The 19,656-nt window shown below is 38.6% G+C and overlaps 1 protein-coding gene across 12 annotated transcripts in view; it reads left to right on the top strand.

Moving 5' to 3' along the window:
* The window catches only part of KIF1B (kinesin family member 1B), a 95,556-nt gene that overhangs the window by 39,380 nt on the left and 36,520 nt on the right, over nt 1-19,656 (top strand). For 11 of the 12 annotated variants that reach the window (XM_068658845.1, XM_068658844.1, XM_068658848.1 and 8 more), the window contains 7 exons: nt 406-485; nt 1,907-1,982; nt 5,052-5,131; nt 6,573-6,679; nt 6,946-7,029; nt 8,620-8,800; nt 9,422-9,494. In XM_068658845.1, coding sequence (XP_068514946.1) covers nt 406-485; nt 1,907-1,982; nt 5,052-5,131; nt 6,573-6,679; nt 6,946-7,029; nt 8,620-8,800; nt 9,422-9,494 — 681 coding nt within the window. Of the gene's footprint in view, nt 1-405; nt 486-1,906; nt 1,983-5,051; nt 5,132-6,572; nt 6,680-6,945; nt 7,030-8,619; nt 8,801-9,421; nt 9,495-13,467; nt 18,535-19,656 lie in introns of those variants that run through there. The other variant, XM_068658855.1, reaches the window with a different exon arrangement.

Below are 19,656 nucleotides of genomic sequence, written 5' to 3'. Positions count from 1 at the left end.
CAGTGCCACAGGGATTGCAATGGGCTGGAACACACACTGCATTTCCCTTTCCTATTAGAAACTTGCTGTTACCATGGAAATAATGGTGTGGTCTCTGCAGTTCCCTGGCGTCCAGTTACTGAATGATGTCTGTAAATTAGATTTTAAAGAAAAAAGCAATTTTTAGGTGGTTCAAATTAAAGTCTGATTGAGTTTAAACGTGAAGTCGTTTCTTCTCAGCTTGCCTTTGAGGATATTAACTCTAAAAAATTAAGGAAGACAACTTATTGATTTGAAGCACTGGGTACTTTTTGTACCCAAAATTAAATTGACGTCTAGCACTGATAAAACCTTTAATTATTTTGTATATTATGGAGGGAACTTTGTCAAGAAAACTGTAAAACAGCTTGTGGGATTTTTACACAGGAATCTGAGAAGATCATTGCAGAGCTGAATGAAACATGGGAAGAGAAGCTGAGGAAAACAGAGGCCATTAGGATGGAAAGGTCAGGAATTAGAAATGCTGTACATGTGGGTGGTTTCTGCTAAAAAGAAGTGTGGAAAATGGAGAATGTCACTGTTCAAAAGCAATGGAACAGCGGAATAGGGCTTAGTGATAAATCTGCTGGCCTTTGTATTATGTGTAACAGTAGGGGCAATGCTGAGAGAAGGCTACATCCTTTCTGATGTTTCCTAACATTAATGTTTAGAGTTGTAACATGGATAACATCCAGAGCTGCTGCTATGGCTTCTGTTGTAAAGCAGCATGCAGTTCTGGTCTCTTTCTTTCCCCTTACATTCCAAAAATTCTGGCCCTTAGGTTAAGCAGATAAGATTAAGGTTTTTGTACCAGAGTATCTAAATGTGTGATACAACTCCACCTTTCCAGCTGTGGTTTGACTTGAGTCTTAAAGCAATAAGGCATGCTTGAGAATTGTCAGAAGGTGGTTGGAACAAAACCAAGCATTATTTGTTAGAATATTAATTGTTTATAAAATATATAAGGGTAACATCTTTGCCTGGAAACAATTTGAGCAGTGAATAAAATCATGAGAGGTATATGAAAGTGGATAGAGAATAATTATTCACTGACTAATATAAGAGCTAAGGGACATCAAGCCCAGCAGGTGGTAGATTTCAAACAAATAGGAAGTTCCCACAGCAGATTGGTAAGCTGCAGAAATCTGCTGCATTATGCTGATGATGCTAGGAGTTGAATTCAAAAAAAGATGACAAACTAAAACAGAAAAACAGCCCCAAAAACACCAAACAAAAGCACTTGGAAAGCTATGTAAAAGAAGTATTACCCTCAATTCTGGAATTTTCTTGGGAAGAAACTGGGAGACTGAGAGAACACGGAAAAAAAAATAGTTTGCCATGTTCTTATTCTTCTCTGTTGGAGTCACTGTTTGCTTTGTCAAAGTCAAGAGTACTGTATTACATGAGTAGTTTGTCTGACCCAATAAAATCCCTTTTATGTCTTAAGGAGAGAATACTTCTTACATTAAATCAGTAACAGCCAGCTAAATCTTTGTAAATTAATGAATAATGGTAGCTTTATTTAAATTAAATGTTTAAATTTAGAACATGCTTGTACATTCATTGCCACCTTAAGGGAGGTCAGTGTCCTAAAATATACTTACCTTGTGATACTTAATTGCACTAAAATCACTAAAATACTGTCAAACATCTGTACATTTTTTTTTTTTTTTGCCGCTCCTGTGCTACAGGCCTGTAAACTCTGAGGCTAAAGTTTAGAAATGTGCCCTATTGCGTTATAAGGTGGCAACAGTTCTTGTTGTATGGTCCATGGATGGGCTGGTTGAAAGTCTAATGTATTTCGTAGTGAAAATGAAACCTTACATTATCTAAAATTTGCATCTTTTGAAGCCTAAGATATAGTAAATGACTCATTTTACCCTCTCAGGGAGGCATTGTTGGCAGAAATGGGAGTTGCCATTCGTGAAGATGGTGGGACGCTGGGAGTCTTCTCACCTAAAAAGGTAAAGAAAATTGATCATTTTTGAATCCCGTCTGTCAGTGGCAGATCCACTTGCAGGGAGAGGGTGATGAAGGAACTGCCATTCACACAGGGGTTTGTGTCTGTGTAACGTGCAGGAGAATGCAAGTGAGGCTCGGACACTTTGCAGAATATGTTCCTTTTACAATACCTCTCTGGAAACACCTTTATTAGAACACTCTACATCTGAGGATTATTTTGCTCATAGCAATGAAGTTGGGTGCTGTTTGTTGTGTGAAATGACATGGCCCAGTGCTTCTAGGGAGCTGTGTAAAGCATATTGCCTGCCATAGCTTCCATTGGTCATTAAGGTAGGGAAGCATGTGCTAGCCTGATGTGCTGATGAAACAGGAGCAGTATGAAAAGTTCACTGGGAGATTTCTGATATCCCAAAATGTTTGAATGCTTTGCCTTTAGAAAAAATGTGTGCTGCTGGTGGAAGTGTTTGTAGCTTCTTGCGTGTCTGTTGAATCAATAGCAACTCAGAAATGCTGCCTCTTGTATCGTTGCTGTTTACTGGGTGTGACTTTGATGTGCTCTGCCTACTCATCTCTGAGATGCATAGAAGAGTTCCAAGTCTTGATTAGATGCCCTTTCTTGAATTTTTCCAAGGTGGAAAAAGGTTAACAGGAAAAGGGATTGTGATCTAACAAGCCAAACACTGAACGCAGTGGGGGCAGGGGAAAGAATGTTTCTTTCAATACATGTCAATAGTTCTATTTTCTGGAAGTTAAAAGGAGCAGAGCTGTGCAGAAAGAGGGCATAAATCAATACTATAAATATAAAATGATCTACTTAAAGAAGCTACCTATGCATCTAATGCAGAATTAATGAAGTGTAAAGAAAGGAATGCACTTCCTTGTACCTCATATCTTTGAACAGGTAGTATAGGTTAATATTTTAGTGCGAACAGTGCTTATGCAAGTCTAATAAATTTGATCAGAGGGTGAATGGGGCCCTATCTGCAGGCATAGGACAGCAGAGTTGGTTAAAATGTTTTATCTTTATGGTAAAGGAGTGCTAGTGTGTTATGTCTGGAGCACGTAGAGCTCTGGTTAGCTTTTGGTATCTAGTCTAGAAGTGTCTAAGGTTTGTAAAGGTGCTAAATCGTTGAGTGTTCTTTACATTTCCCTCTGTTATGTTATGGATCCTAATCTCCTTTTAGATTTTCCCTCAGAGGCCATCAACTCTTTTTGATGACTCTTTTGATGCATTTTCAGCTGATCAGGTTTGTGTATAAATGCCATCTGAGTGAAGTAGTTGCTTTGGTAATAGATAGTGTTTATTTTTACCCACATAGGATTTATTAGAAGTAAAACTTCTGACCTAGTCCTTGCTGCTTCTGTTCCTTGCTGTCCTTGCAGATCTCATTAGTTCTCCTCTTAGTAATTGTGGCTGCTGTTGTGAAATAGTGGGAGATGGAAAATTTTGAAGTTGTTAATAAAGATTTAACACTTCTGAGGTACCAGTATAAATATAATCATATGCTACTAGGACAGCACTGTGGTTTTACCAGCTGTGCTATAAATTGAACTCTCTAAGGTAAATTTTGCACACTTCGCAAATTAAAAGGTATTACATTGTGCAACCATTATTGAATCTACTCGTTGTGCTTTTGATGACAGGAAACTACTTGAAATGGATTGTGGAAATTTAATTATGTTCTCATCAAAGAAGAGAGCAGGGAAAATTTTTGAGTTCGTGCTTGAGGAATGCTGTACAGGAGAATGTTGAAGACCGTTGTCCTTGGGTAATAGCAGATCTCAGGAGTGAAGAGCAGGTTTAGCCAGCATCATGTTTCAAATGGTTGAACTTTTTTTTTTTTTACAAAGCCTTCTGTTGCCTGTGACAGACACATTCAGACTTAGAGCATAGTGTATAAAGTGATCTCACATATCTGTATAGGGTACAGCTTGAATTTCAGAGTGTCAAGTAGTACAGTCATAGTGTTGATATAGCAGTTGAGTATGTCTGGGATTTGGTTTCTCAAGTTTTCTCGTGATTCAAGAAGTTCATACACCTCTGAATGTCTATTTTAATGGTGTGAACAGGGTTGATAGCATGGCATACCTTTGGCTACAGTTCTGGGAGCCCTCTCGAATTTTAGGGGTTGAAAAACATCTTTTTACCCCTCCTTTCTGTCTCTCTAGTTAGTCTTCCATTGGGCCATAGACAATTGGACTTCTTCATTCAAAGGGAAGTTTCATTGTGAACAGACAGTAATTTTTGAGCTTCCATAAACTAAGTGCTATTAACATTTCTATTAAGTCAACTTTTTTGCAGCTAGAATGAGTTGAAGGACAATGTGCTTTAAATGAATCTTAACCAAACTTATTTCCTTTTGTTTAGTTGTTCTGAGAGTAACAGAATGAAGGGAGGCTTATTAACACTTTTATCATCATCTTGCATTGTTTAACCACTTTTGCTTTTCTTTTGTGCTTGTGCTTACTGCTATCTCACTGGCTAGATTTTCACACCAAGGCCATGTGACTTGTTTGCTGATTCCAATGGGGTTTTTTCACCAAAGAAGGTTGGTTTAGTAACTGTAGTGAACTTAAATTTAGAAACACTTTAGATGAAGAGCTTTTTAGTTGTTTGTATCAGAAAATGATGGTAGTTCTAGATTTTCCTTTGACTTTAATGGACACTTTGCCAAACCAACTCCTGAAAAAACAGTTCCCAAGGAAAGCCAAAGTTGATTCCACATCAGTTTCAAAATTGTAATTAAGCACCCTTTTCTTGTGTTGGCCATCCCATATCAAAGTTTACAGAGACTTTCTAAGGAATCATTTTTTAAAAAATTGAAGCTGTAACTATTTCCCCTCTTTGCTTTATTGTCTGAAATATCAACTAATCTGAGCTGTATCAACTAATCTGCTGTTAACTTTGTGATGCTCTTCAGTACTGCAGGAGGTTATTTGTAAAAAGATGGATTATGGAATAACCTGGATATACATAGCAAAACTGGATTAATCTGCACTCTCCACAGCTGTGGGAGGAAGCATAAAAGTAGGTCCTCAGTTCTTAATTATCTTCTCTTTTTTTGTTTCAGACTCCTCATCTTGTAAACCTTAATGAAGATCCACTCATGTCTGAATGTCTGCTCTACTACATCAAAGATGGTATTACTAGGTGAGGGTTGGTACTAATATGCTGACGTCTGGTTCTTTGCTTGCTTAAGTTCCTATGCCGGAGACACCTTGAGCTTAAATAATAAGTATTCCTTGAGTTACTCAACTTCCAGTTATAAATAAAGCATGAGATTTGCTGTAGGTGCAAAAGTACAGAAATTCATTTCCCTCTATAGTTTACTTTGTGCTTTAGAAGTAATTTTTGCAGTCGCTCTGCTTTATAAGATGTTGATTACTGCACTGGGCAATACAAGAAAGCAGAATATCCCTTTTGAAATATAGGGAAACAGAAGAAATGAAACACTGGAAATGCAGTTTTGATGAGCTGAGGATTGAAAACCACAGTGTCTAATAAAAGGAAATGGCATAGGGCTGAGCTTTGACTTCATATAAACAAACTGTTATCCATGCCTCTTCTGCTGTCTTCTTGGATGTAATGCCTTCTCGTCTTTGTAATACTCTTCTATAGCCAGTCACATGGTGTTCTTGGCTGACAGTGTAAATGCCCAATTAATGTAATTCTGAATTCACATACATGAGACTAAATTTAATTGCCAAAATTGGAACTTAAAGCAGACTATATTCTAAAACTTGCCAAGATACTTGGGAGAAGGGAGGCTGGTTTGCTTAACTCTGGTGCATTAAGCAGTGTTTGGCTGCTTGGTTTCTATTTTTCTGGGGTACAAATGGAGGACAGTACGCAGACAGGTGCTGTTGTACTACTCCAACTTGCATTGGATCTAGTGAAAAAAGTATCAAACTTGTAGAGAATTCACCACAGAATGATGACAATAGCTTAGGGCTTAAGAAATCATGTTAAATTTTGAGTCTAACCAATTGGCAGTAGAAATATGTAGAGTGATCAGCAGAGCAACAAGTTCATAAACATTAGGATTGAAAAATTAAGTTGTCCATTTTTATGGATACCAAATATCTATAATTGCTCAAATATTTCAGTTTGGAATGGGCATGAATCTTCATGCTTCTGGGATACAGCCAGCCTCTTCTTGTTGTCTGAACACTATGTGAAACTGCTTGTGGCATCAAATTATTCAGCAAGAGCCTACTGAGCCATTTTTGCTTTTTGTTGAAGTGCAGATGGTAATTATTGGAAGGGATAATTCTGGATGAAATGGACCACTGGAAGTTCCCGTCCCTTTGTTCTCCTCCGCTTCCCTTTGTAGTGAGAGGGGGACTACACAGGAAAGGAAATACCTCAAATTCAGAGGTCTTTAATGTTTCAATTCTCTCTTCTATGTTTTCAGAGAGAGAACTTATTCCTTTTCTCAAGCTATTTTCCTCCAATTTCCAGTAAATCTGTTATGTCCTGTACAACCCAGAGTTAAGCACCACAAACCTTTCACTTGAAGGATAGCCATATTGTCTTACAGAGTTGTAGAAAGTGACTGACTTGCTCTTTAAATGTTTTTTATTGGACTCAGGGTTGGCCAAGCTGATGCTGAGCGAAGGCAGGATATTGTATTGAGTGGGGCTCATATCAAAGAAGAACACTGTATTTTCCGGAGCGAGAGGAACAACAATGGTGAAGGTAAAAAAAAATACTTCTCCTAGTAAAGTGTTGGAAATATAGAAAAAATAGAAAATAACTAGTAATAATTGCCACCTGCAAAATTAAGATGCCAGTAGTGTTGATTCTCTTGGGGGGTTTTATTAACCAGTGTAGCATGAAGAAGTGATTCACTTTTATTTTGTTTTGGTGTTAGTAGGAAGACAGCCAGAAAATGAGGGTCTGCACACTTAGCTGTTTCTACAAAGTGCTCTCTAAAGTCTCATTTGTTGTTGTTCTCTTTGTAGTTATTGTTACTCTGGAGCCTTGCGAACGATCAGAAACCTATGTTAATGGCAAGAGGGTTGTGCAGCCTGTGCAGTTGCGCTCAGGTAAGAAATGTTAGAACAGATGTTTTTTTTTTTTCAGACTTTGTCTAAGAATTGTTCATTTGTGACATTTGCATCATTGTTTGAAAGTGCTGGGTGCTGTTAAAGGGCAGGAGTATTACCTTCTTGGAATGAAGCTTTTGAACAAGTTGGTAGCATTTTTCTGTTATCAGCAGGTTTTTTTTCATTCTTTGCTGCATTAGCTGTAAGTGTACTTAAATATTCACTGCCACACAGCATCCTGCTTGTCCTTCTGCTTACCCTGATATTATTCTAGTACATTCTTGCCCAAGCCTATTGCCCTTGGCAGTCTCAGTGAGACAGAGCAGACAGACTGCCAGCTGCTGATGGAAAATTCCCAGCTTCCTGGCAAAGCTAAGATATGACCCTCTGCAGGAGTACAACAGCTTCTCTTTTCTCTCATTGGGTTTCCCACTCAGTCCCCTACATTCCTTTAGAAAGGCGTGTGGGGAAAGAATTAGAGGGGAGGGAGTGACTGCTCTAAATTATGCTTTTTAACCCATCTATTTCAAGACACGATGCTTTCTGTGTCCTTCCTCTTCTTCCTCTCATTTAAAACAAACAAACAAAACCACCTCAGTTATTTGCACCAAGTTATAAGTCAGTATTTGCATGGAATCAAGCATACTGACTTCAGTACAAGCCTGAACAATGAAGGGCAAGTGTTTTGTTGTTCTGACAGCATATGGCTCATACTGAAAACCATGACTCTATCCTTTAGTAATTACTTTATTTAAAAAAGAAAAAAAAAAAAAGTAGATATTTGCTTTCTGCATCTAGACAATTGAGTTACCAGGAGAATTTAGATATGGCCTTGACATCTTGAAATGCCTGTGTTGTAGTAACATATTCATAAGGGCAATTTTGGTTACTCTGGGGATCTACTTACTGGAATATATTTTTTTTTTAACTACATTAATATGTTCCCTGGGAGAGCAGAGGAATTCCACTGTCTTCCATCAAGCACGTCTCGGGCTCTTTGGACATTTGATATCTCTAGGATTTAGCTTAAAGATTTGATATTACATTTCTTCAGCTCTTCCCACATTAGTTAAAAGAAACCAAAATCCTTCTATAAGTATTACTGATGAGGGTACAAATTAAATCAATGCATATAAACCACATTTTAAAGAAAAGTAAGCTCCATGCATTCCATTCTTTGAAGTTAGACTTTTTCCAAGCTGAAATTTCTGCTAAATTGGTCTTTGCCCATGCTTTGGCACTGTTGGTAAAGGAGAGGAATGGGACTTAGTGAATGCTTTATTTGCTGCAACAGTTAGTCAGTTTCCAAGTCCATCCTTTAATTTTTGATAAATTTTTCCAGAATGTTTGATTGGATCTCTTGAGGACGATGCCATCCTCTGTGAGCAGTGCTTCTTATCACCAGTATTTTTTTCCTGTACAAACCAGACATTCTTTTCTTCCTTGTCACCTACTAATTTGAATGTATTGTAAAATCCTCATTGAGCAATCTTTTCCGCTGCCACACGAGAATAAGTGGGATGAATCATTGAGTGATATTTTTAATTGCCTTGGAATCCTGAAAGAATTAACTTGTGTTGCTGTTTTTAGGAAATCGTATCATCATGGGTAAGAACCATGTCTTCCGATTCAACCATCCAGAGCAAGCACGAGCAGAAAGAGAGAAAACACCATCAGCTGAGACTCCCTCTGAGCCAGTTGACTGGACTTTTGCTCAGAGGGAGCTTCTGGAGAAGCAAGGCATTGACATGAAGCAGGAGATGGAGAAAAGGTAATGGAAAGAAGAGTTTCTTCTTGCAACAAGAACGATACAGCTGTAGGCTATGAGTTGTGTCAGTGCAAAACCTAAAGCTAATGTCTGTTGTATATATGGAAGACTTTTAAATGAAGCTTCCAAAAACAAACAGAGTTCAACTACCCTTCTTCCAACATATTCCAGTGCTCGTTCAGACAGTTAATGTCACCGCTACCTCTAGTGAACGTTCAGAAAACTTCCTCAATTTTACTTCAGTGCTGTAGCTCCTTTAAAAAAAAAAAAAAAAGAAAAAAAGTTAAGCACCTGGCATTAATTCCCTAGACCAGATTTTGGTGAAGGACTGCACTATAAATTTTAGGTAGTTTCACTTATTTAGTACCACAATAGACGTCTCTTATGTAACAAATTAAATGCACTGAATTGATAGTATGCACAGAACTGATGGATCTGAGTAAACTGTACTTTAATTTTTTAGGTTAAAGGAGTTAAACAAATAGTAACTTTATACCAAGTATTTCTTTTTAAATGGAACGACTTTTACTCTTGTTATTGTAATTTAGTGGATTTTCTGCTTACATCAACACCAACATGAAACTAATGATATCTGGCTATTTCTGTTCTTCTGTCTGTCTGCAGATTACAAGAAATGGAGATTTTGTATAAGAAGGAAAAAGAGGAAGCAGATCTCTTGTTGGAGCAGCAAAGGCTGGTATGTGTCCTTACTTCACATTAACTATACCTTTGGCCAACAGTAATTCCTGTCCTTGCTTATCTGAGAGTTTAGGAAACCTGCTTGGGTTGTCTGCACAATGCAGTTATCCCTTTGCTTTTAAATACTTTGTGCCTACAATGGACTACAATCAGTGTGAGTGAGCTCCTTCGTGTTAAATTGGGAATGTAATTGACACCGAAGAGGCTTTAATCAGTTCTTGTTGGGATGGGTCAGATTTCTTGCAATGTAACCTTAAAGAAGAGCATTTCTATGCTCTCATGTTTTTTGAAGTTCATTTTCAATAGTCTAATCAGCTACTTTTGGGATGTTTGCCTTGATTTTGATCTTGGATCACCAGAAGGTACTAATTTTGTGCTGCCAAAGAGACTCGTAGAACAATGATATGCTAGGTTTATTTTTTCTGAATGATGTCTGAAAATGTTGCTGCATTGTGCATGTTTTAACCCTTCTCCCTTCCCCTGCATGGAGTTCCTTGTAAGGTTCTTAATGCTACACGTGCTGATGGTGGGGTTATGAGTAGGGAATAAGTGTGCAAAGGGAACGTTAACTCATTCAGAACAATGGGAATTTCGCCATTTCACCTATTTCTTCTTATAATCAGACTTAATTTATCAGATTTCCTGTTTAAGACTTCAATCTTTTCACAACAAATGTCTTCTGAAGTTCATTACAAATAGAAATGCATGCAATCTCCAAGCATCCTGTGAATTTTAAAAACATGACCAAGCCCAGAGGTTTAAACCACTGTTAGCCTTTTCCCAAAAGCATATTGGAGCAGAGTACTCTGGCTTCCATAGCTAGAAACTACATCATTTTTTTTTTTAATTTATATTGTACAGTGCACTTAAAGCCTTCTGCATCTCTAACTAGGGAGTACTCTTGGGTGGAGAGGAGTTGCTGCAGGCTTTGAGTCAAAGCAAAACTTAGTTCAGAAAGGAGTTTAAGATGCAACTCATATAATGTTACTTCAATTTCATTTTTTAAATTTGTGGAGCTGAAAGCAGTATTGCAAAAAACAATTCCACATGAAAAGAAAAATAGCATCAAGGTTTGGCTGTGTGTCAAAAGAGATGCAATTCCATCCCTTAAATTTTGGTGACAGGCGTGTGCGAAGCTGCTGTATGAATTAAACGAGAGAATTGGCTGCCTGGGGATCCACTTCAAATAAGGCTGTGTTGATGCAAGTGTTGTGAAAGGAAAATTTTCTCCCTGTACTTATGATTGGGGGAAGATTTATTTAAATAGGTTCATCTAATACTGTAGTATAGTTGCTACTTTCTTAAAGCTTTTTTTTTTTGCTGATCATTTTGATTACTTAGTGGGCAAAGGTGGAAGACTATCCTGCATGCATTACCAATGTAATTTCTGAAGGACAGCTTTCCTAGTTGTAAGGATCATAGGAAATGAGGTCACTGGTCAGTTCAGCAGGATACTGCTTTTTATGCTGCTTAATGAGAATACAGCACAACTGCTTGACACATCTTGTCACTTCTGTGTCACTATGCAGTCTGGAATGGACAGGATGAATGCCTTCTTTAGCTCTCGAATAGTGATTGGGAAATCTGGGAATGCATTCCAGCTTGTGTACTTTAAAAGTATTTATGTTGCCACAATATCCAGCTACACTGTCAGGTTCTGTATCTTGCTGCTATATAAGATTGATGTTGAAATATAAATATTCTTCTTGTTCTAAATGGGATTATGATCTTGGATATAAGATAGTGTTTTCCAAAATGTTTTGGTTTCATGCTGAGATGCCAACCAATTTGGGCATTTCTTTGTAGTTAGATGTGCTATACAAAAAAGTGAGAACTCTTTTTCCAAAATTTACAACTAGTTTCTATTTGCCTTGCTGGCATTATTTGGAAGTAGAAATAATCATTCTCCGTTTTTCAAATTGAATGTGAAAAGGTGTTTAATAGAGCTCAAATTATCTTCCAGGTTTTCTTGGTTGTTATGCCCTTGCAGTGACCCCTTAGTGTTAGAATGCGGGTTCATTGGGTTGGTTAATCTCTTGAGTACATGCAGGACAATGACTACCTAGTGTCACTTAGTCAGCTTTTTATAAGCAAGACATCCTTTACCCATAAGTAGTAATATGGTAGTTCTTGTAATCTGTAAGAATAATCCTGTGGAATTTATGCCTTAATGTCTGAGTAGTTTGTTTTGCCTTTCTGGATGTAGACTTGAATGTGTAGTTTGTGAAGTATTTTCCTCCAGGGCATCTTTTATTTCCACTGCAACGTGCAGTTTGTTAGATGCTCTTTCCTTAGGCTGCAAAGTTTGTTGCCTGTAAATTCGTGAGGAGTTGGTTCTGTTTCTAATCTGGCGTTTTGTTCATGTTTTGGCCTGAACTAGTACAAGTTGATTCTCTAGTGCTATTCTTGAATACTGAAGATACATAAGGTCACAAGAAGCTCACATAACTTGATTCTTAGGCTATAGAGCTTGTTGACCATAGGGTAGAACAATATTTTTGTTACTCCCTTTCGTCATTTCTAAGACAAATTATGTTGTATTCCCCATTCTTCGTGGTCCTCTACCCGAAGTCTTAAGTCTAGAAACTTGTGGTGCAGAGTAAACTACCTCAGTTTCCTTTGGTTGTAGAGTAACTGGCTGTTACTGTTCCTGACTTCTAATGTGTTATAATTCTCCATGTGAAAAATATGGACATTAGAGGTTTGCTAGAGACTGACTGCTGTGTTTTATTGAGGATGATGTGGATCTAGTGGATCACACTAATACATAGGACTTTCTTTATTTGTTGGAGAGGTCTTAAATTAGTAATCCTTTAACAAAACAAAAAAAGGTAGTTTGACTTTAACTCCTGGTTGCAGTAAGCAATAATGGATACGCTTAACTTTTGGTGGCAGTATACCTGAGTAAATATTCCCGGCATATGAAAACCCGAAGCACTGCTCATTACAAATGATTTAGCAAAAGATGGAAAACTTGTAATGAAGAAGCAAAACAAACAAGCGTAACTCTTAGCATGTGGAAGCTCTAGGGTTTGAGAAGAGGACAAATCAAGGATATCAAATTGAGAATTCAAATTAAACAATTAAAAAAAAGTCACTACTACATTCTTCTGAAACTCGTTCTTCGGACAGTGAAGACTGTTAATGTTTTTGCTTTTTTAAACTAAACAACAAGGTGACAAATGGAAAAAAAAAAAGCAAAACAAACAAAAAATAAACAAAAAACCACACCTCTGAAACTCTGATTCTGGATATCCTTTTAGCCTGTAGCAAGTCTTGGAGTATGAACCACTGTCTTCACCTGTCATAGTGGCACTTACAGTCCTTTTAACATTGAAACCTTTCGGCTGCTTCTGTTTCATATTTTCTTATCGTCTAACACTTCTCTGGCTGCTGTTGTAGTGAAGCGGATTCTAAACTTGAGCATCCCTGCAACCATGTGCAACGTTACTAACCAGTGTTAACCTGACTTACTCTGGCTGCTCATGACATCTTCTATGATGGCTGTTTTGTTCACCTACCTGGGGAGGATTTGCTGAAAGAAGCAACAGCAGTAACCAAGGCAAATGTGTGTGGCGGGGATTTGCATGTCTTTGTAGCATGTGTGAAGTGCAGTTGACACTTGATATTTGTTTTTATTTTTTATTCAGGAACTTTGTTTTTCTTGATCAGTATAAAGATTTTTGGAAGGGATTGGGAGGGAAGAGTTTAGATTATCTGATATTTCAAGATGACGAGGCTTCTAAGTAATATTAATCTTAATTTAGTGAAGAGAGCCAGTTTTGACAGTCCATGATTCTCGAAGATACACGTTAATGTCTTATCACTCAGTCTTCAGGGACTTCACTTGTTCTGTTTTGATTTTTGATTTAGTTTTCTTTGCCTGCTACTTCTTGTTTAGCTTTTCCATTTTCTTACAATTTTAATTTTGGTTATTTTGGGGCCACTTCTTGATTTTTGTTTTTCCAAAGGATGCAGACTCTGATAGTGGGGATGATTCGGACAAGAGATCGTGTGAGGAGAGTTGGAGACTGATCACTTCCCTGAGAGAGAAGCTGCCCCCCAGCAAGCTCCAAACCATTGTAAAAAAGTGTGGCCTCCCCAGCAGTGGGAAGAAACGAGAGCCTATTAAAATGTACCAGATACCCCAACGCCGACGCCTTAGCAAAGACTCCAAGTGGGTTACCATCTCAGACTTAAAGATCCAGGCTGTGAAAGAGATATGCTATGAGGTAGCACTCAATGACTTCAGGCACACTAGACAGGAGATTGAGGCTCTGGCCATTGTTAAAATGAAGGAGCTTTGTGCCATGTATGGGAAAAAAGATCCGAATGAGCGGGAATCGTGGCGAGCTGTTGCCCGCGATGTCTGGGATACGGTAGGAGTTGGCGATGAGAAAATTGAAGATGTTATGGGCAATGGTAAAGGAATAACTGATGTGGATGACCTGAAGGTGCATATAGACAAATTAGAAGATATCTTGCAAGAAGTGAAGAAGCAGAACAACATGAAGGATGAAGAGATCAGGGTTCTTAGAAATAAGATGCTAAAAATGGAGAAGGTTTTGCCTCTGATAGGGTCTTCAGAGAAAGCTCAGTCAACCACAGCTAATGATAAGTCTCCAAACTCTGACAGTGTAGCAGATGTGGATAAGAAGCCCACAGGCGAATTAAAAAGAAGTGAGAACGATGATCTTGCTAAAGAGGAGCGTGTTTCTCAGTTAATGGCGGGTGATCCAGCTTTCAGACGTGGGAGATTACGTTGGATGAGGCAAGAACAGATTCGATTTAAAAATCTGCAGCAGCAGGAAATAGCAAAACAGCTTCGCCGACAAAATATGCCTCACCGATTTATCCCGCCTGAGAATCGCAAGCCCCGGTTTCCTTTCAAAAGCAACCCCAAGCATAGAAACTCCTGGAGTCCAGGCACTCATATAATTATCACAGAAGACGAAGTTATTGAGGTTAGAATTCCAAAAGATGATGATAAAAGCAAAGATGAAAGCAAAGAAAAAGAAAGTAGAGCTGCCCCTAAGGACCCTCAGCAGCTGTGGAATCTTTATGGCCCCCAGAGGAATCAAGATAATATCCAAATTAACAGGCAGCAGCTAAACGCTCAGGCCCAGCCTAGCAATCAGCAGCAGCAACCCCAGTTGCGTTGGAGAAGCAATTCTCTCAACAATGGCTCTCAAAAAACCTTGCGGCGGCAGGCGTCGGGCTCGTCCGAATCGTTGCACTCGTACAGCGGGCAGCAGAACCCAGACCTGCAGACTTTCCAGCAAAAGCGCCACATCCACCAGCACCGGCAGCCTTACTGCAATCACAGCACCGGCGGCGGTGCGGAAGGCAGTACGGCGAACTCCCACCCGAAACAGACTGACCGGCTTAACCACTATAACCAGTTTGTGACGCCCCCACGGATGAGGCGCCAGTTCTCAGCACCTAACCTCAAAACGGGCAGAGAAACTACCGTATGATTAGTTGGCCGAGGCTAGTCTCGGGGAGGAGGGAAGCAGGGGCAATGCTGGCTTCTTAAGAAACAGCCAGGATTGGCTTTGCTTATGTCTTGGGTTTGGCCAGGGAGAACTTGAGTAATTCGGCACAAGGTACCGGCGCTTCAGCCCGTTCAGTTTGCATGTGACTTTTGGTGCAGTTGTAACAACCCCGATTGGAAGAACACTGACAAATTGTAAGAACTTCGGTCATAGACTAGAAGATTTGGAGGGAGGGATGTGGAGGGGAGAACTTCTCTGCTAGCTCATTTACCAATTTTTTTGTGTGTCTTGGAGTATTTTTCTAATGTTGAAAATATTGTCTGGAACTTACCAAGTGCTACCTTCCTCCTGTGTTTTTATGTAGACAATCAAAAAAGGAATTTAGTTTATAGCGTTGAATGTTTCTTGTGCCTTTTTTTTTTTTTTTTTTTTTTAGAAATAAGGAAACTGACCATCTGTTTTTAAATCGATCTGGCTCTTCAGTATGATATTTTCCACTCTTAACCCAAATTCTCCATAATCTATAAACAAAATGTTGGCTGACAAGATAACGTGGCTTTTTGTATAGAGAAATGAAGAAGAGCTATTGGGCCACAATCTTACGACCTGAGTAGGAAATGCCTTCTGTCCTTCTGCTCAAGTTCATAATTATTGGTATGAAATTGCTGTGACAGTTAAAGCTGCCTGAATGGAATTTGATGTCAGGATATATATATGTTTGAAGCAATACATTGGAAATAATTTTTTTCTAATTCTGATTGCATCTCTAAGTATAATAGTTCTTAATTATTATACGGAGATTGCAGAAAGGAACTGGGATTTTTTTAATACTCTGGTGCAGGAGGAAGCCTCAAAGAGCTAATTCTTATTTTGTTTTCAGCTTTCTCAGGCTGTAAGCCTGGGAGGTAGTTGTTATTATGAAGATTTATCAATCGCTGGGGTAAAGATAGGATAATTGAACTGTTTTATCTTAATGTGATACCTCATGTTATTGTTTCTGGTCTTGGATTATACCCCTGTTTCCAGACTTTTTTTAATAATAAAGGAGAAGGTCACATTTAGGAAAAAATAAGATGAATTTTCCTTCTCCCCACGCTTAAAGTGCAAGTTAGTATTTTTAATATCTATTCTGATCTGAGGTGTCTATACTTGCAAGTGATCTGCCATAAAACAAATGCTTGCAATCTACTTCAGATTCTTTTAAACAAATTACAGGGAAAGTACTGATTAAGCAATAATTTTTTTAAAAGTTTGGGGTTTCGTCTCAATTGGAGAGTTCCATTTTTGATTACAGACCTTTCCTTCTGAGTTTTTTAAGGTGCAAAACAAAATTGAGCATACTTTTAAAAAACTGTGGACATAAGCATAAGCCAATCTAAAGCTTTGAGGAGAACTTCCTTTTGCTGTTAAGTTTAACTTGAATAAGACTTTAAAAGCGAACTTGGCTACTATACCAGATTTGGCAAGATTGGTCCACTTTGCAGTGCATTTGTACAGTTAAGTGACTTGTGCTGTTTTGCACAAATATCCTTGATTTACTTGAGGTTGCTTTTTTTTTTTTTGATTAAAATACAAGCCCTACTGGTAATTGTTACTTCTGCATGTTTCAACATAGCTGTAGATAAGTAGAAGATGCATCATGCTTACCTTCCATCTTATTTTTATTTCTTGTCCTACTTTTTTTCCCCTTTCCCAACTGTGCATGGTATAGGTGCTGGTTGCAACACATGGTAAGTGGCAGCCATGCACTGTTTATGTATAGTTTAATCAAGTGTCACCACTGCAGCCTCTGCACGTGCCTTACTGATAGAATACTGGCCCTCTGATATAGGAGATCCAAAGTCTGACTGTCCTAGAAGAATCAGCTCATCCTACCATTTAGGACTTTTTTTTACAGCAGGTTTAATTCATTTGTCCACCTATGGATTTTCAGTTTGCATTTGTCTCGTGTTTGGCCTATGTGAACAAAGGAAACAAAACATAGTCAGAAATGCCTTGATTTTTTTCAAAAAAAAAAAAAAAAAAAAAAAGGAAGCCTTACAGATGAGCAATACATAGCTTTAGCCTGAGTCAAAATTGCTAAATGAGATTTTGGGCTGCAAATACTATTGTCCTGGTGCCTTTCTTTTGAGAATTCTGTTTTGAGTGCATTGCACTTCACCCTTGACATGCAATGAGTTCTCTTTCATATCCTCAGAAAGGCTTGGGCTCTCTTACAGATGTAAGCTCTGCAAAATCCTCTTAGCTCTGTACGAATACCTGAGCCAAAGAGGTAGTAGTCGGCGTTAGGGGTAGGCGGTGAGAGAACAAGTCAGGATTCTCTTGTCCCATTTATTCGTTGACGATTGTGGCTGCCACAAAATCACGACAGGATTTCAAGTCCATGCAAGTACATGTACTGACAGGAGACTAAAAATAGATCCTTCTATTTGATGTCTAAATGCTAAAAAGTTTTTTTCCCAATTTACCTCAGCAGAATGTGCTGAAAAAAAATACCTGTAAATGTTTGGATGTTGGTGATGATGAACAATAGGTCGCCATCAGTCTGTTACCCCCCTGTTCTAGTGCAGCACTAGAAAAATAACCTCGTTCATTTTATTGGATGGTTTGACGTACCATTCCTTTGAAAAAGGAGGAGTCATTGACAGAAGGGTCAATGTCAAGAGTCCAGCCTGCTCAGAGGAAGCAGGTTTCTTCCTGGGTTTCAGGAGGTTGCTACAGAAATGAAACTTGGGAAGAAATATTAAAATGATCAGCCACTTTTACTAGAGCATAGTGCCTTGTCTTAAAAGGGAAAGTGTGAGAACTCATGGATCTCCTTGCAGTATTCGGAAATATGCACACCTCTCACTTCAAATTCTGCATTAATGGGGCTAATGAACACTAATACAGCTGCTTTCATAGAAGACTGTGGAAAAGGCTTTCAGGTTAATGGAAATGTGGCATCCGTGATGGGAGTGCTGTTTTAGTGAGCTTAATTGCCATTGCTAAGTGCTGATGTGCTGTGTGCTTTGACAGCTGGCTTGTATCCACCTGTGCCTTAGTGATGATTGATTAAATGTCCTTTAAGACACACTAGGGACATGTGGATTTGGGGGTTGGGTGGGGAAATGCATGACACTAACTCTCCTCTGATTGACTTCAATGTCCTTTCTGACACAATCTTGGGGATCTGTCAAACTAGAGGATGCTATTTTTATCAGTGCGTTCAGCATAGTTTCAATAACACTCACTGTTTGTTCTTTATTCTTTATATGTTAGAGGTTTGTCCTTTATCCTTTATATGTTGACATTTGACTCTGATACTTCCCTTTGAACCACTTCAGGAGCTGCCAAATGAGAATTCTATGCTGTGTGCCCATTTGTACTGTAAAGAAAGCAGTGAGTTGCCTTTTGAATTAAATGGGATTTTCAGATCTGTCTATTGTTAAAGAAAATACAAGTTTTGAATTGTCTTAAGAGCAAGCATCTGCCTCGTGAAAAGCAGAACTGGTTTGTATTGTAACAAGTGCTCTTTCAATAAACTATGAAATACTCTTGTAAGTGTCAGACTTGTCTCAGTAATATACCGTATTGCAGGCTTGTCCTGATTTTATTTTTTGTCCTGGGGTCGGTATTGTTCTAGGTGCTAATATTATTCTAGGAGTTAAATTTAAGTTTTCTCTAATTGTTCCTCAGTTTGATTCTTGCAAGCACATCCACCCTGCTGTTTCTGCTGTATACTTGTGTCAACAGCAGCTTAAACAGATTTCTGTCTGCTGTCATGTAGTTTATTTAAAACAAATGGATAAAATCATACTGCAAGGGGTAACAAGTCATACTTGTCTTCAGTACTATACCATTGCACCATCACAGGTGGTGTTTATCTAAATCCTGGAGAAAATACAGAGGTGACTGTTCTGTATGTATTTGAAACCAAAGTTTTGTATGCCTCAAATACACGAGGGACTTGCAGACATCACCTGGGTCCAAAGTATCTATGCTGAGATACAGTGTTCTGATGAAAAGGCTGATCCAGTTTGGTCTAAAGAGATTAGACCTAGTCGGGGTGCATAAATTTTCTGTTTTCTGAAAACTGTGATTGTCATGGCTTTACCTATTTCCACGCCCCTGGGCAAGATAAAGTTTGTGTTCCCTTTTACTGCATTCATGGAGCTGATGATTAAAACACAGTATGAAGCTGTGCAACCACGGGCATTGGGTCCAGCAAGTCTCAGGCACGGACCTCCAGGACAGCTGCTTCTAGATGCATTTTTTGTTTGTTTTCTAGCATTTGAGGTACCTTTACATTGGTACTAACTATTACATGTGTATTATCACTAATCAGATCTGGAAATGCCGCTCAGTAGAGCTGACCACTCCTCAAGTCAGTGCTCTGTAAGTGAACCAACCTGAAATTCATCCATCATTAGTTGCTCAGTGCCAATTACTGCTAAGTACTGCCAGTGTATCAAGTGCCAGGAGGCAATCTTAGTCCTGTTTTTCTGCGTAGAGAAGTGGTACCTATTTTTTCATTATGGGAAAACAAGCTTGAGTTCTTCTACTTTTAAAAGTAATGGATAGTTTGTTAGTGTGGAGATTAAAAAAAAAAAGTCTACTTTATTACGCATTATTTGCATTTGTTTGGCTTACCAGTCTGAAAATACAGAAGACAAGAAGCAAGTC

This window comes from Anas acuta, chromosome 22 (genome assembly GCF_963932015.1).
Source record: "Anas acuta chromosome 22, bAnaAcu1.1, whole genome shotgun sequence".
Taxonomy (NCBI): domain Eukaryota; kingdom Metazoa; phylum Chordata; class Aves; order Anseriformes; family Anatidae; genus Anas; species Anas acuta.
The sequence above is the reverse complement of the archived record's forward strand: the minus strand, read 5'-3'. Positions and strand labels throughout refer to the sequence as shown.